General features: G+C 56.4%; 1 protein-coding gene across 2 annotated transcripts in view; it reads right to left on the bottom strand.

Moving 5' to 3' along the window:
- KNDC1 (kinase non-catalytic C-lobe domain containing 1) overlaps positions 1 to 8,260 on the bottom strand; it is a 66,010-nt gene extending 57,750 nt beyond the window's left edge. For both annotated transcript variants that reach the window (XM_058544337.1, XM_058544336.1), the window contains exons 1-3: positions 8,129 to 8,260; positions 2,152 to 2,350; positions 1,429 to 1,487 (exon numbers count right to left, since the gene is read on the bottom strand). In XM_058544337.1, the coding sequence (XP_058400320.1) occupies positions 1,429 to 1,487; positions 2,152 to 2,350; positions 8,129 to 8,230 (360 nt within the window). In that variant the 5' untranslated portion in view covers positions 8,231 to 8,260. The remainder of the gene's footprint in view (positions 1 to 1,428; positions 1,488 to 2,151; positions 2,351 to 8,128) is intronic.
- Positions 8,261 to 15,785: the final 7,525 nt, after the last annotated feature.

Below are 15,785 nucleotides of genomic sequence, written 5' to 3'. Positions count from 1 at the left end.
CAGGTGGCATCTCCCACATGATGACAGTGACACCCGGTGCTGTGCAGAGGAGTCTTGGCAAAAACATGAAAGGAAGTTCCCAAAGATTACATGCAGCGTGAGCTCTTTAGAAAGTCGCAAACAGCACAAACGAAACAACGTTGCTTTTAGGAACACAGGGGTCCTGCTGGGCACTGCCCCAGGGACGGGGACTGGGGCGGGGGGCAGGGCTCGGGATTGGGAGGGAGCCTGAGAAGGACAGAAGTTGTTTCAGGGCCTCAGCTTTCATGTTGCTGCTAGGTCCCATCACTAAAAACGCAATAAAAAAAGAAGTCTGTGCGTGCACCAGTGACGAGAATTGCCGAGGACAAAGGTTATGAGGATTCTGACTCTGGACGCTTGAGTTTCCAAAAAATACGCAAACCCGACAGTGGGATCCACCAGGGTCTGACGGCCCTGCAGTCCTGCCCATCCACGGAGCTGGGCAAGGGCCTCAGGATTAGCTTACTTAAAGTAACATTAAGCTTAGGAGGAGCCAATCCTAAAACTTATTTTAGGGTAAAAATTTAATCTAATGTCACTAAGCTAACGGGCTTTTATTGGGAAGATTTTTGAGTTTGTAATTACTCATTTATTTGTTAATGACTGATTTATTTTTACCCAACCATCTTAGGGGACTGTGGGTGCCATGAACACAGGAACCATGACCAGACTCCACTGTCGGCCAGAGCCCAGCACGGTACCCGACAGACACACAGGGCCCAGTGGGATAGACAGGTGGGGCTCGATGGACAGACGGGGCCTGATGGATGGACAGATGGGGACCTATGGATAGGGGGGCATGTGCAGAGGTCCCCCATCTCCTTCTTTAGTCCCCTGGCCAAGCTGGAGGAGCCGTGCTGCCCATTGCTCTGGCACGTCTCATGCACAGGGAGCCCTGGGGTCGGCTGTGGACTTAGAGGGCGCCCAGGGGTCCGCTCTGCTGAGCAGGGGTCTCTGGGAGGCCTCAGTGACCTCAGCCCAAGTGTGGCCTCAGTGTGGCCTCGGCGTGGCCACTGCTCATGCTTGTAAACGATCATCCAGAGGCCACGTGTCCTGTCGGAGTGCTGCTCATCCCTCAGAGAAATGACGATTCCCTGCCAGCCAGCACTTTTAACGAGTTAAATATAGTCAATTCACACTCTAGACAGCCTACTCCACAACTACAGCAAACAGGCCTCCACACACCACGCTGTCACTGGAGCCTCGTGCCCGCGGGGACCCCGTGTCTGACACAGGTGCGCGAACCTCAAAGCCCGCTGGGACGGTCCACGTGCGGGCCAGCCGCAGCTCTGCCCTCTGCTCCAGCGCATGGAGACCCCAGCTGCAGTGCCTTTCCCATGTTCATCACGCTCGCTGCTCAGGAAAGGTCAGAGAGAGGCTGGCGGTGGCCCACCAGCTGCCACGTACCTCGAAGGTGTTCCCAGTCACGTCGAACTCCGGGGGGACAAAGGCGCCCTCAGGGTCATCTGGGGAAGCAAGAGAGAAGATGCTCTATCACACCTGCGGAGCTCATGGTGAAGGGAAAACCCACCAGTGAGGAGCCACAGGAGGGCCAGGCGGAGGAGGGGACCCCGTCCGGTGGCTCAGCAGGTGCCCATTCCTCCCCTCTGTCCTGGCATCCCCAAGGACAGTTTTAAGTGTTAGAGGAAACACCGGTTAAAAAGGGAAACCACCTCCTTCCCTGTAAGTGTGGGAAATGGGCTCCAAGGAGGAAAAAGAAAAGGATTTGGTCTGGCTTCCTGGAGGAGGAGGGCTGAAGGCCCCTGTTAGGAAAGACCAGGCCCCTCCGCTCACACTCTCCCTGGAGCAGGGGCGGGCACTGGCTGCGCTGGTTCCCTGCTCCAAGGCCCCTGCGTCCCCTCACCGCAGGGCCAGGAAGCCCTGACCCTGTCCTCGCTGCTATCAGGGCCGGTGGGCCCCTCCCTGCTCCTCCGAAGGGGGCCGTGTGGGCCGGCGCTGGAGCACGTCCACACCCCATGAGAGCTGCCCCCACCTCACTCTCCCCCAGTGGTACCTCGGGCTGGAGCTCCCCTCAGGTTACCATGGAAACCTGGGCTCCATTGCTATCGCCCGGCCAAGCCAGGGGAGGGACCCCCGTGTGTCCCCATGCGCCCCGCCCTCGGGCCTCACCACTGAGTTGCTCCATGAAGCACACGTTCCCGCTGGTGTTGAAAGCCAGGGTGTCAGGTGTGATGCAGAGGGTCTGGAAGATGGCCGAGTGGGCGACGCTCCTCATGGACAGGCTGCACTCCAGGCACACGGCCCAGGCCTCCTGCTCGCTGAGGCCGCTGTCCCGCAGCGAGAGGATGTCGGCCAGGGACACGTTCTCCTGCCAAGACAGGCCTCCGCTGAGCCAGGTCTGGGGACAGGCCCACATCACCAACAGGCCCTCCTCCCTGGGAAAGGCCCGGCACCCCGACGTCGAGATGAAGTCTAGGGGAGCAGATGACGTGTGGCACTGCTTCATTTTACGTCAGGAGTGGGGTTTTAGGCAAGGTCTTTAAAAACAGGAACAGAAAGTCGTCCCACTGTTCCCTGGATGTCAGAAGCCACAGCGCCTCTAGTGAAATGACCAGCGTGCTGCTGGGAGCAGGTGTCACTCCTGGAGCCGGGACCTGGGCTCTGGAAGGTGCAGCCTCTGTGCAGCCCCCTGCCCAGCCGGTCACCCACTCGCTGAGACACCCCTGACCCCACAGGCTTACCACACAGCTCAGCAGGCATGCAGAGGGCTTGCACTCTTTTACATTGTGGGCAGATGAGCAAGACGCAGAAACCTGTGGAGATGGAGGTGACGCCTACAAATGTACAGCTGTGCATGGGAAGCCGTTAACAGAGCTGATGTGTTGTGTTCCAACGACGTGATCATGTGACATACAAAGACCCACATGACATGATGGCTACAGAGACACCTGGACATCAGGTAGGGCCCAGTTGGGCAGGGCCAAGCTGGGGGAGAGTAGGGCCAATTTGGGGAGAGAGCAGGGCTGAGTTGGGGGAGAGCAGGGCCGAGTGGGGGGGCAGGAACTAGGGCCACGTCGGGGGTGGGGGGGAGAATAGGGCCAAGCCGGAGGAGGGCAGGGCTGAGTGGTGGTGGTGCAGAAGCGAGGCCGAGCCCCTCCTTTCCATCCAGCCTCTGCCTCCAGCCTCAGCTGCTCCGCGCTGCCCAGCACACAGGACTGCTGAGCTGAGGTTCAAGTACAACCAAGGTGTCAGGTCCTAAAGAATGTCTCCCACCTCCTGTCCTCGAGTTTCCCCACCTGCACTGCGAGGGGTCCCATAGGCACAGGCACAAGGATAAAGGGTTTAAACCAGGAAGGAAAGGTTGAGACCCAGGGGGCAGCTCCCTCGTGGGCTTGCTGAGTCTCAGGGATTCGGCAGTGGGGGTGACAGAGGGGGACCGGGGCTGGGTCTGCTCTGTGCCCCTGTGACGGCACATCCCACCATCTGCCTCCTCCTCTGAGCCCAGGGAGGGGCTTGATGACGCCACTCCCCAGGTCCCTCCAGCTCATTCTATGGGGTTAGATGGATGAAGGGAACTCACTGAAGCTGGTTCAAGAAGAAGGGGTCACAGACCCCCGCGTGAAGCAGTCTGAGAGCAGAGAGACCCTAGCTGGATGCCAGAACCGTGTGCGTCCCTGTGAGGGAGGTGGACAGGGTTTCAAAAGGAGACACCAGAGTAAAAGCAGAGTGCCCGATTAGAGTGGGCGGTGGAGGAGGGTGGGGAACCCAGAAATCTCTCTGCCGTGTTCCCCAGGTGCCTGAGGTTCACTGATAAAAGGTCTTTCTGATTTGGCTCAACCTGGGGCCTCTCCATGCCGCCCGGGGCCCCTCAGGACTCAGGGAGCCAGACACTCCTGCAATGCCAGAGGGGCCCAGTTAAAGAGGCGCCTGGGCACTGTGAGCGCACGCATGCGTGCAAACACACACGTGCATGCACACAGGCACACACACGGGTACACCTGCAGCCTCATGTGCACGCACACAGATGCACAGGGCACGTGCATCCACACACATAATACAGCACGAACACAAACACATGTACACACACACACGTAAACACACGCGGAGGCACACACTGATGAACAATCCTGAAGACCCCGTGGCTCTGTGCTATTTAAGAGAGTGAAGCCAGCCCACGCTGTGAGTCTGAGCCAGTCCACCACAGGGGCCTTGCTGACATCCTACTGGTTGCGGCCCACACAGGCCAGCAGGCCTGCCTGCTCGCGCAGCTGCTGACTGGCTGTGCTGCCAAGAGAAGGGAGCCCAGGTCAGGTGGGCCCGGGGGCATCTCACGGGCCACAGCACGACTCCTGCTTAGGTCCAGGCCCCTCCCCACCTCTTGCCCAGTGGGAAGATGCCCCGGTGAGCGGGGAAGCCCCTTCCACTCCTTAGGGAAGCTGGAGACGTGTGGCCCCGGGGCCTATTCGTGGTGGGAGCATCTAAATGGGGGGATTCTCTGCATGACTTTATAGGGTGACTTCCACGGGTCCTGAGTCACTGCTTCCCTGTGGCTGAGCCCTCCACTCATGGGCAGGATGGTTGCAGCCCCTCTAAAACCCCCCTGTTGCAACGGGAAGGTGGGATTCAACTGGCACATTGTTCCAGGACAGGACCGAGGGACACTGCTGGCTCCCCTGACATGTCAAGGGGAGATCTCGTGCATCTGAGGGATCCTGAACCCTGGGCACCACGGTCCTCTGGGACCTGCTGCCTGGCCCTCTGGTCCACCTTGCTCTGGCCCAGGTGGGAGGAATGAGTCTCTCTTGCCTGACGCCACGGCCCAAGTAGGGCAGGCAGGAATGTTGGACGGGCCTAGGCTAACGGGCCAGGGACAAGCAGGACAGCGACTGGACAGCATGTGTCAGCACCCTGAGTCCACAGGCCCTGCCAGAATTCCAGCGGATGCCCCCCACGGCCACCCTGAGAGATGGGAGCCACGTGGGCGTCCTGCACGTCTGCACTCCCCTCTGGAAGGGGCAGCTTGGGAGCCCCGTGGGCTCTGAGCCTCACGGCCAGGCAGGCCCAGTTCCACGCCTAAGGGGAACATGCTCAGAGGGCTGCCTGCTGCTCTGAGCTGTTTGGTACAGACGCCGTATGGACCCCTGTGGGGCACAGTGGGAATATGTGCTTCTTCACAGGGTAACCCCCAGCCGCGGGCTCCTCTTGGCAGCCACAGGGCCCCAGGTGCCTTCAAATCCCTGAGCCGAGCCCAGCGCCCGGCCCACAGATGCTGGGGAGGTGCTCGTTGAAGTCGGGAGGGATAAGAACGCTCCTTACTCCCCCGGGGAGTCTGCGGACTGTGAGACACTCTGCCGGGTGCCCAAACCACTGCGCCGTCTTCATCTCCAAGCCTGCCCTTGTCCTCACCCCCGGAAGGCCCCTGAAGGCCGGTGACACCACCTGCCTCCCCACGGCCTGGCATCTGCCTCTTCTGCACCCACTGTCCTGCTCTTGGCTGCTCTGCCTGATCGCGCATCCCTGCCCTTTGCTTGTACCGATGCAACGGTGCTGCCTGCAGGTGGCCAGGGACCGGGCCAGGCTACAACCTCCAGGACCCTGCTGGGCGGTGCTGGCCCACTCACCACACGCCCCAGTAGTTTCTGCCAAGAGAGCTCACACACCCGTCGTCGCCCACCAGCCACGTGTCTCCCGGGCTCACGCCCAGAGTGAAACTGCTGGGTCACAGAGTACGGGCATCTTCCGCTTCACCAGGGAATGCCAAGCTGTTTTCCGAAGTGGCTGTTCCACTTTGTACTCCCACCAGCAGCGCAGGAGGGCCATCGCCGCGCCTGTCCCTGCCAGCTCGGGCCACCGTCCAGCTTTCTGGTTCTGGCCAACCTGGCGCTTGTGGAAAGGTATTCATGGTGGGTGTATTTTGCGTTCCCTGATTATAATGAAGCCAAACATCTCGGCATCTGTTCACCAGCCATCTGGATTTTCTCTGGGGTCACAACTGAGGAGGGACATTCAGGGACTCCTGGGGGGCCTGTAGGCTTCTCTTTCTCGACGTCCCTGTGCAGTGAGTTGTCAGAATTAGCTGTATATTAGTGAATCCTCTGTCTCATGTAGTGTGCACAATGCCAGGTCTGGTGCCTACCGTCCCTCTCTGGGAGCTGCCCCGCGTCCTCGCCATCCTGGTTCTCTCTGGCGGCTCCTTCAGTGAAGGCCCACCCGGGATGAGGCCATAGCCTCACTCCCCCCTTGCCTTACGCAGGATGGCTTTTCGGGTGCACCCTGCTATACAATGCCATGGCAGGCACAGAGCCATGCGTCCTTGAAGGAGATGAAGTCTCCAACACCAACCGAGCCGAATGTGTGCAGCAGGCACAAAGTCTGTGCCAGGCGTGTCCGCAGGTACAGGGCATCAGCCCACTCCAGGGCTCGAGCCCTGGGGACAGACCTCCTGTCTTATCCAAAGGCAAGACCTCTCTCTCCAGAGAGGACGCGAGAAACTTGAAAGGCCCCCCGAACTTTCCTAATGGACACTACCACAGCAGTGGTGCCTAGCTTCACCTCAGCCACAGGACCACAGAGACCCCCAGACCCCACACACTGTGCACAGCTGGGGGGCCTCCAACCCAGAAGGGCGCCAGGGACACTTCTACCAGGAGAAGGCACCAGGGCACGGTGGAGGACAGACCATGGGCTCAGGATTGAGGCTTTGGGCCCAAACTCTGGCTCTGCTCGTTCTGTTTATTTGGCACCAGTCACTGACTCAGTGCGCCAGGCACAGAGGAGGCCCTCGGAGCGTGGGTGGGAGGACACAGAAAGCTCTGTGTGAGGACCACGTTCTGTGCCTGCTTTGGATGGTGATTTCGGAGGTGAGTCTTCTAACAGACTCACTGAAATGTGTCCTCTGGGAGAGGTTTTGAAGGCTGTGGGCTGGGCGCACCCTTTTTTTTTTTTCCATCAAAGCCATGAGGATGTCCAAAGGTTTATTTATTCCTCGCCTCTCCTCCCTGCAGCCTTCTCCCCAGCCAAATCCAGGCCACCACGGGGGGGGGGGGGGCGTACCAGCCCCCACAGGCGCTGCCTCAGCGGCCCCCTCCTGACCAGCTTCCTGAGACGACTCTCCCCCCTGGAGGACATGAGCTTCTCCGTCCTCAGAGCCAGTTCCCCTGGGAAAGTGGGCTGGGGGGCGGGCAGAAGGCTTTGGTCATTCTGAACCCCCCTTTTCTACTTCAGGAAGGCGCTGGCCAGGCCTGACTCTCAGCCGGCCTTGCCCAGATGGGCATGTGGAGGGTCTTCACCAGCACCTCTCAGGTTGCGGGGAGGCCTCCAGGGCATTCGGCTAGTGGGCCACGTGATGCCAGCTTTCCTCACCAGTGAGCACAGAAGCCCGGGGGTTGGGGCATGTGCCTGCTGGAGGCTTGGGAGGATCTTCCTGGGAGCAGCTGCATCCTCTGGGGGCCACCTCTCCTGTGGAGGGGCCTGGCTTGTTCACAGGCCATGGAATTTACTGATTTGACCCCAAGCCTGTGGGGGGCTGTGGGGAAGCCAGAGCTGTAGGGACACACCCCGGCCAAGTGAGCACTGGCTTCTCTGCATGAGTCCAGCAAACTGGCTCCGTGGGCACTCGGCCCCGTTAGTGGCCAGAAGCCCCACATGACAGAGACTGCCCACCCCTCTGCACCTCCAGGAGGGGGCTACCTCAGGACTCCGGCTCCTTACTGAGGGCCACGGTTGTCCTCTGTGAGCAGGAGGCACCCCTCAGTCACGGGGGCCTCTTCACCATCTCTTGATGGGTCCGGCTTGACTGGGCTCTGCCGCCCAGAGCCTCCTGCAAACCTCCTAGGGCTGCTGGCAGGGAGGAAAACAGCGCCCGCGTGCCCTCCTCCACAGCCCCCACCTCACATGGATAATCAGGAGCCCCCCCCCGCATGGCACCAACTTCTGCAGGGACAGCCCACCCGCTGCTGTCCCATGCCGCATTCCAGGGGTCCCGTCCCCTCCAGGCGAAAATGTTAAAGATGGGGTGGGGGAATGAGAAATGCTGCGGGGTCGCCCTGCTGCCAGGACCTGGCCCAGGGGCAGGGCGCCTGGGGGACTCTCCGCGGCTGGGAAGGTGGCCGAAGGTGGGGGGTCCCGCCGTGGGGCGAGGGCTCACCTCGTCCTCGGGCAGAGTTGGGAGCGGCTCGAAGTCATAGAAGTCTAGGTCCTTGCCGTCCTCCTCGTAAAGATCCGCCGCGGCAGGCTCCATGGCCTGCATCCTGCGACTGGGCCACCGCCGGGGCCGCCAAGCTCGGGGCCGGGACGCACCGCCGCCCGCGTTCTGCGCCGCTCGCGCCCCTCCCCGCGCGCCTCCCCCTCCCGCCGCCGGCCGCGCCCCTGCGCCCGGGGTCGCGTCTGACTCCGCGCGCCGCCCCTGCGCCCGGGCCGGTCTGGCTACGCGCGCCCGGTCGCCATGGCAACGCGCGCCCGCCCGCCCCCCGCGGCCCCCGCCGCCCCGCCCCCGTGCGCCCCGCCTGCGCGCCTGCCGCAGTGTCACCCCAGCGGGGGATAGGGTTTGGGGGGCACCTGGGGCGGGACTGGGGGGCCTGGCACTCGAAAGGCAGAGCTCACTTTTGCCGGCGCTTGGGGGCAGCTAGGGGCTCTGCCGGCGTTCTCGGGGACTTTGTCTCTCCAGACGTTAGCCGCTTTCTGGGGAGGATGCACGGGATGGGGGTGGGGGCGGCCTGTGCGCGGCTGGCGCCGTTTGGGGCGGGGCCATTTGTGTGGCCAGTGTCCTGAGTGGCGCCTCAGGGTGGTGCCGGGGTTTGCGCCCACCTGGTCACCCAGAGGGTGGAGGGCCGCGGCCCACCCCAAGGAGAGCACCGGGTCCCCCCTGCTTCCACCTCACCCGCCCAGGGGCGGGGCTGCCGCAGTCCCCGCTGGGGGTGGCGGCTGCAGAGGCGCCCCAGCCGGGCCAGGCGGGGCGGGCGGGAGCTGGGGGGATGGGGGGAGGGCAGGAGACCGGAGAGGGGATCTGGCTGAGTTGTTGGGGTCTGGCCTGCCCCCACTCTTGAGTTAGGATCCCATCGATGCCTTGTGGGGACCAAGGATTACAGCTTCATCCCCACCTTGCCAACCAGCATCCTGGGTGTAAAACAGAAACCAAAGACCAGACAACCCCTCCCCCCCCATTTGGCAGTCCTGCTGGCTCACGATTAACCCCTTACTGCCCATCAGGGTCCACTTGCTGGTGGTGGGGTGAACCTTGTGCCAAGCTGGGGGCTGTGGTTGGGCAAAGAGCAGGACACCCCTACCCCAGCATAGCAAAGAGCTGGGATGCCCCCCTCACCCCCAGCATAGCAAAGAGCTGGGATGCCCTCTCCGAAGCCCAGCAAAGGGCGGGACAGCACAACCCCGCCTTTTCCGCAGGAGAGTGAATGGTCATCTCACTGCCCTGTGTGGGCATGGGTGGCCCCCTCAGAGAGCGGAGCTGTGGGTCAGAGCACCCACAGGAGAGCAGGCGCTGCTGGCCAGGCTGTCGGCTCCCCCACGTGGCCAGCCCTATCCCCACAGCCTAGCCTGGCCAGGCACACAGCAGGCGCTCCATAAGTGCTCCTCCTGTGAATGAGGCAGAGCTGGTGGCAGGCCCTGCAAAGTCCAAGGGTGCAGTGGGCAGCGACACCAGTTCCCAACGTTCTGTCCTTGGGTTGGGTCACTGTGGCCCTTGCCCTAGACTGTGACACCCGAGGATGTGACACCAGAGAGACAGGTGGGCAGTGAGGCCTTAGGGTGGCAGCCAGGGTGGGTGCTGGGCAGCCTCACCTTGTGCAAAATGCTGCTCCTTGGGCCCACCCAAGTTGACTGATGTGGAAGTCGGGTGCAGCCTCCCCCTGTCGTGAGTGGGGTGGAGGCAGCAGTGGCTGGAGAAAAGGCACCCACAGATGTGTGGCTTGGACAGGCTGTCCCTGAGCTCTCTCTGTGGGCACCACACTGGGTCTCAGAAGCAGGAGACGGCAGCAGGCAGGCCCTGCTCCAGGACCCCAGGGCTCCAGCTGCACCCCGTCTTGGGACGCTGGGTCCACAGAGCTGAATGCCCTGGCTGCAGGGTCCCTCTGCTGCAGGGTTGGGGGGCTGCCACTTCCCTTTGTCTAAGACTGTGACAAAAGGCTAGTGAAACCCGTGGGGGGCCTTGGCTGATGTGGGCACTAAAGGAAGGCTAGGGGGCCCCATGGAAGAGGATGTGGGCTTTGCCACCTGGTTCTCGGGTCACCGCGCAACTGGCCCAGGGTTCAGGGGTGAGGACTTAGACACTGAGTGGAAGGGGCAAAGATAACCCCGTACCTGAGGGAGCAGTCACTTCGCAAGTGCACCTGGGCCCAATGACACATCGTCTACTTCAGGAAAAGGTGCATCCAGTTTGGGTGAAATGTAGAAGAAACAGGATGCTGATGTCGGCTGAGTCGGCTTTGGCTGTTGCAGCCTGAAAGCACTCACTGGGCACCTCCCATCTCCTGGGTCAGGCAGAGCGCTACTCGGTGAACAGGGACCAGGGGGTGCGCCAGGGGAGTGGCCTGGGACAGGGTCACGCTGCCATTCCTTCTCTTACCTGCCTGCTTTCCTTTACAAGTTTGTAGTCATTGGTCTTCCTTGTTCACTGGAGCGAAGTGCACCTTCTTCTGCTGGAAGTTTTGTTAGTCTTACTGAGAGTTTGCACACTTGCTTACATTTATGGCAAGCTTTGCTCCATGGAAGGACATGGTATGGCCCTGTATCCTGGTGCCTCGAACATAGTGGATACTCAATTAACATTGTTGGATAAGGGCATGATTCTTGAGCTCAGAGCAAGTCTAGACCAGGTGCTCCAAATCTTCCCAGAGCTCGTGAGACAGCACAGATGGGTACAAGGACGTCCAAGCAGAACTGATGCTAATTCCAAGCTCGGTTCCAAACAGGGCCGGGAGCCCTCCTGAACAGACTACCGAATGGCCTACCCCATCTGGCCTCCACGCTTGCCTCTCCCCACCACCCCCGCGTGTCTAGCACGTGCCAGCCAGCACGCCATCTTCCTGAGGACGCTCAGGTGCTGTCTGAATCCTGCAGAGGCATCCTGGCTGTATGGTCAGCTGCACGGTCCAGGGCCGTGACTTGGTGCCCTGGTCTTCTCACTAGTCTTTCCTGACCAGTCTGCTTATGCTCAGCCCCATCCCCTTTTTCCTGCAACACCCTCCCTTCTGCCTCAGCCCTCATCTCTCCCACTGACCTCCTTCCTGGTCAGTGCCCAGGACAGGAGCCCCCTGACGGATGCTTTCTCCTGCAAAGCCTGCTCCGTGCTGGTCTCTGGGCCCTTGACACATTCAGACACTGTCAGGACTTTGTCTTGTTCTTCTGAGCCCCCTTTCGCCGCCAGGTGGGGGCTCGCTCCTGTCTTAGGGCACGAAGTTGGTGCTCAGCGTGACCAGCATGCAGCTGAGGCGAATGGAGCAGGAATCTTGAAAGCTGTAGCTCTTGTTTTCCCTAAAAAATTTTTGAGAAGCTGTCAAACCACTTGCCCATTTTGAAGTTGATATCTAAATTTTTTTAAAAATAAAAAAATGTAAATAATTGCAAGGAGTGTAATTTCTGGTGTGTGCAAATATTGACGTTTTCAAATAAAGCTGTTAGTCACTCGTAAACGTATCCAAGGAGCTAAATACCAAAGTGGTTTTGATATCCACCATCAATCATTGAGCAAAAAACCACACGAACACGTTCTTCGTTAACGGTCAGGAATATTTGTGTTAACGTTCTTTTCTTAAACTCATTATGGTCATCTAATTTTGGCCAGAATTTTATCCTACGGTGATATATTTCTGTGCTTGAAAGTTTCTATAGGTCCACCATTACACTTTGCAGCAAATGGGCATGTAAGTTTTAATAAATCAAATATTTAATAAATAAAAAAATTTAAACTTTTTTTTTGTTTCCAGTGACCATAAGGCTCATTTTACAATACTGAAGTCTTTTGGCAAAGAAAATGACACCGTTTCTCTTAGAGATGGGAACAAACACACAGGATGGTAGACCACTGACTGCTTCTGCTGGAGGGGCCCTCCTCCTCCGATCGGCCCTCCGTCCAGCCCTCTGACCAGCTTCCGTGTCTGAGTACTCAATCCGCGAGCACGTCCTCTCTGCTGGAGCAACTGGCGTGGCTTCTGCTTTCCCACGGTTCTGACCAGTGTACATCCTTTCACTCAAAGCTGCCCATTAATCTGCCATCTCCTTCTTGTTGCGGTCACACAAATGTACAACCGAGTCACAGGCTGGGGGCATGAGCGAACTCGCGGTTCCCAGGAGGATGAGACGCAGAGGGAGTACGAGGGGTTTATACCCTGGCACACGTTGCCCACATGATCTGCGCAGTGGGCCTGAGCTCCTCGCCTGCGTTCACCTTGCCATCCTTGGGCACCCACTCCCCATGCAGTGCTTTTTTACGTGCTTGGGGGGATGGGGTGAGGTCACCACGGACAAGGGTACCTGGTCCAGCTGCCCTACCCTGTAGCATGCCTGATTGGGAATACTCAAAGACCCCAAATGCCACTCCTCACACTTGGGGAACTTCAGAAAGACCAGGGTTCTCGGATGGAGGCTGGGCAGGGTAACTTTTAGAGGTGAGTAGGGGGCCATGGTCTCTCTTGCCCCTGAGGGCAAGCCTGACCCCCCAACACTCTGATTCTGATGCCATCACCATGAGCACCAGTCTCTCTAACCCTGACGGTGGAGCTCGCCCACCTCTGGTGGTCTTTGCTGCCCCTGTGATCATCCAGGTGAGCTCTTGGCCCTGGAGCTCGGGGCTGGACGTGAAGGCTGAGGGTCCACCAAGGAGCTAGGGCGTGGATGCCTGTTCAGCACCAGGTGACTGCAGTGAGCCTGCCTTCTGGGGGGACTCAGACAAACTGTCAACACGTGGGGGACCCGGCCCCAGCAAAGGGTGTCACAGCCCCTGGGGGGCAGATGCGGGGTCACCAGAGAAGGGCTGCTGGAACACGTGCAGTAAATTGTCAGTCATCACGTCTGTAGAGAGAGGGGCAGGGGACAGGGAGCACCCTCAGATTTATCACTGAGTGAATGGCAGTGGGCACCCCAGTCCCTCCTGGAGCTGCCTTCCAGGCATCAACCCCTCCCATGTCCCATGGCTGTCACTGTCCTGCATTTACAGAAGTATTTCTGTGCTTTTTCCTTTTTTTATATAGGTTTACCACTAAGCGTAGGTGGTCAATACATAGCTTAGTTTTGCTCATTTTTTCCTTTTTTGGCAATTTGTATAAATGGAATCATACTGTGTATATTGTCTTTTGTGTCTGGCTTTTCTCACTCATAGTTTGCAAGATTCAACCACATCGTTCTGGGTGGTTGGAATTTGCGCATTATTGTTACTGAACTGTAGTGAGTAACATGAGTTCACCACAGTTTACTCTCCCTTCCCACTGTGGACGGACGGTTGGGTTGTTTCTAGATGAAGGTGTTATGAACAAGGTTACCTGGGACATATTTTGTTTAAGTTTCTCATTGCATGTGTGCTGGTCTATATTTACACGGGGAATTGCTGGGTCGGATGATAGGCATATGTTAAATGTCGTATCTTCCCCCATGTAGATGTCCAGTTGACCGGGCTCCGCTTGTCGGAAGATAGTCAGTCTTTCCCTTTGGCTTTGCCATTTTGATTTCTGTCAGGTGAGGTGTGCCCACGTGTGAGTCTGTTTGCCGTTTTGATTTCTGTCAGGTGAGGTGTGCCCGCGTGTGAGTCTGTGCCTTTTCCATTGGTCTTGTCTGTCTTGCACCAGCCTGTCAACTGCAGAAGTCGCCGTGTTCGAAGCTCACCCCCTCCCTCCTTCTTCTTCAAGAACGCCTTTGCTCTTCTTGGCCCGTTGTATTTCCATACGCATTTTAGACTCAGCTTGCCGTGTGCCTTAAAAGTCTTGCCGGGATTTGATTGGCATTGCACCGAATCTACACATCCACAAATCTTTATGACGATGAGTCTTCTTATCCATGAACATGTATATCTTTCTCTATATTCAGGTTCTCTTTCAGAGATAGATATATATTTTAATAATATTTTACAGTTTTCTTTGAGGAGGTCTTAGGTATCTTGTATTTATCACGAATATTTGATACTTCGTAGTGCTATTGTAAATTGTATCTTTGTAAAAATGTTGTTTTCTGTTTAGTGCTGGCCTGTAGGAATAAAATAGGTTTTTGTATAAGATACTTGTATCCAACAACTTTGCTAAGCCTACTTAGCAATCTAATCTGTAGATTGTTCTGGGTCTCCCCGGTCAGCAGTCACACTATCTGAGAATAGGCAGCTGGACTTCTATGTTACCTATCACGATTCTTTCTCCACTGCCCCCGACAGTACCTCCAGGGCAGTGTCGAACAGAAGTGGTAACAACAGTCCTCTTCGTTGAGGTCCCAGTGCGAGATGGCACGCTTTCACTACTTCACCAGTGTCACTTTGCTATAGGTTTTTGTAGATTAATGAAATTACCTTCTATTGCTAATTTGCCAAGTGTTCTTTTAAAATCACAAGCAGATGTTGAGTTTTATCAAATGTGTTTTTCTGCCTCTAAGATGACTATATGATCTTCTTTATTCTGTTAATGTGTTAGACAGTATTGATGAGTTTTTAAAGTTAAACTAATTTTGTGTTCTCAGAGTAAATCCACTTGACTGTGATACATTATCTTTTGCAAATATCACTCGATTTGCCAGGCCGATATTTTGTGTAAGGATTTTTGCATTTATTTTCATTGGCTGGTAATTTGTCTTTCTCATGATATCCTTGTATCAAGGTTATACTCACTTCATGAAACAATTGGGATGTGTTTCTTCTTTTTCTGTTCTCTGGAAGAATTCTTGTAAAATTCATATGATTTCTTCTTTGAATGTTTGGTAGAGTTCTCTGGTGAAGCCATTTGCCCATCTGGACCTGAGGTTTTTTTTGGTTTTTAGTAGGAAAGTTTTAAATTATAGATTCAATTCCTTTTTTTTAATTTATTTTTTAAAATTTTTTTCAGATTTTTTTTATTGTGAAATTTTTATTGAACATTATTGTTTATCAGTCACCATATAAGTGCATCCCTCCACCCCTTATGCCCACCCCCCAACCCCCTAGCCTCTGGTAACCACCAAACAGTTCTATCTGTGAGTGTGTTGGTTTATCTTCCACATATGAGTGAAATCATGCCCTGTTTGTCTTTCTCTTTCTGGCTTATTTCACTTAACATAATACCCTCCAGGTCCATCCATGTTGTTGCAAATGGGACGATTTTGTCTTTCTTTATGGCTGAGGAGTATTCCATGGTATATATATACCACATCTTCTTTATCCAATCATCAGTCGAGGGACACTTGGGTTGCTTCCATGTCTTGGCTATAGTGAATAATGCTGTGATGAACATAGAGGTGCGTAAGCCTCTTTGGATTGTTGATTTCAGGTTCGTTGGGTAGATACCCAGTAGTGGGATAGCTGGGTCATAAGGTATTTCTATTTTTAATTTTTTGAGGAATCTCCATACTGTTTTCCACAGAGGCTGCACCAGTTTGCATTCCTACCAGCAGTGGATTAGGGTTCCCATTTCTCCACAGCCTCTCCAGCATTTGTTGCTTTTTGTCTTGGTGATTATAGCCATTCTAATGGGTGTAAGGTGACATCTTAGTGTGGTTTTGATTTGCATTTCCCTGATGACTAGTGATGTTGAGCATCTTTTCATGTGCCTATTGGCCATCTGTATATCTTGTTTGGAGAAGTGTCTGTTCATTTCCTCTGCCCATTTTTTGATTGGGTTGTTTGT

This window comes from Diceros bicornis, chromosome 6 (assembly GCF_020826845.1).
Source record: "Diceros bicornis minor isolate mBicDic1 chromosome 6, mDicBic1.mat.cur, whole genome shotgun sequence".
In the NCBI taxonomy this organism is placed as follows: domain Eukaryota; kingdom Metazoa; phylum Chordata; class Mammalia; order Perissodactyla; family Rhinocerotidae; genus Diceros; species Diceros bicornis.
Note: the sequence above shows the minus strand (reverse complement) of the source record. Positions and strands in the feature narration are given on the sequence as shown.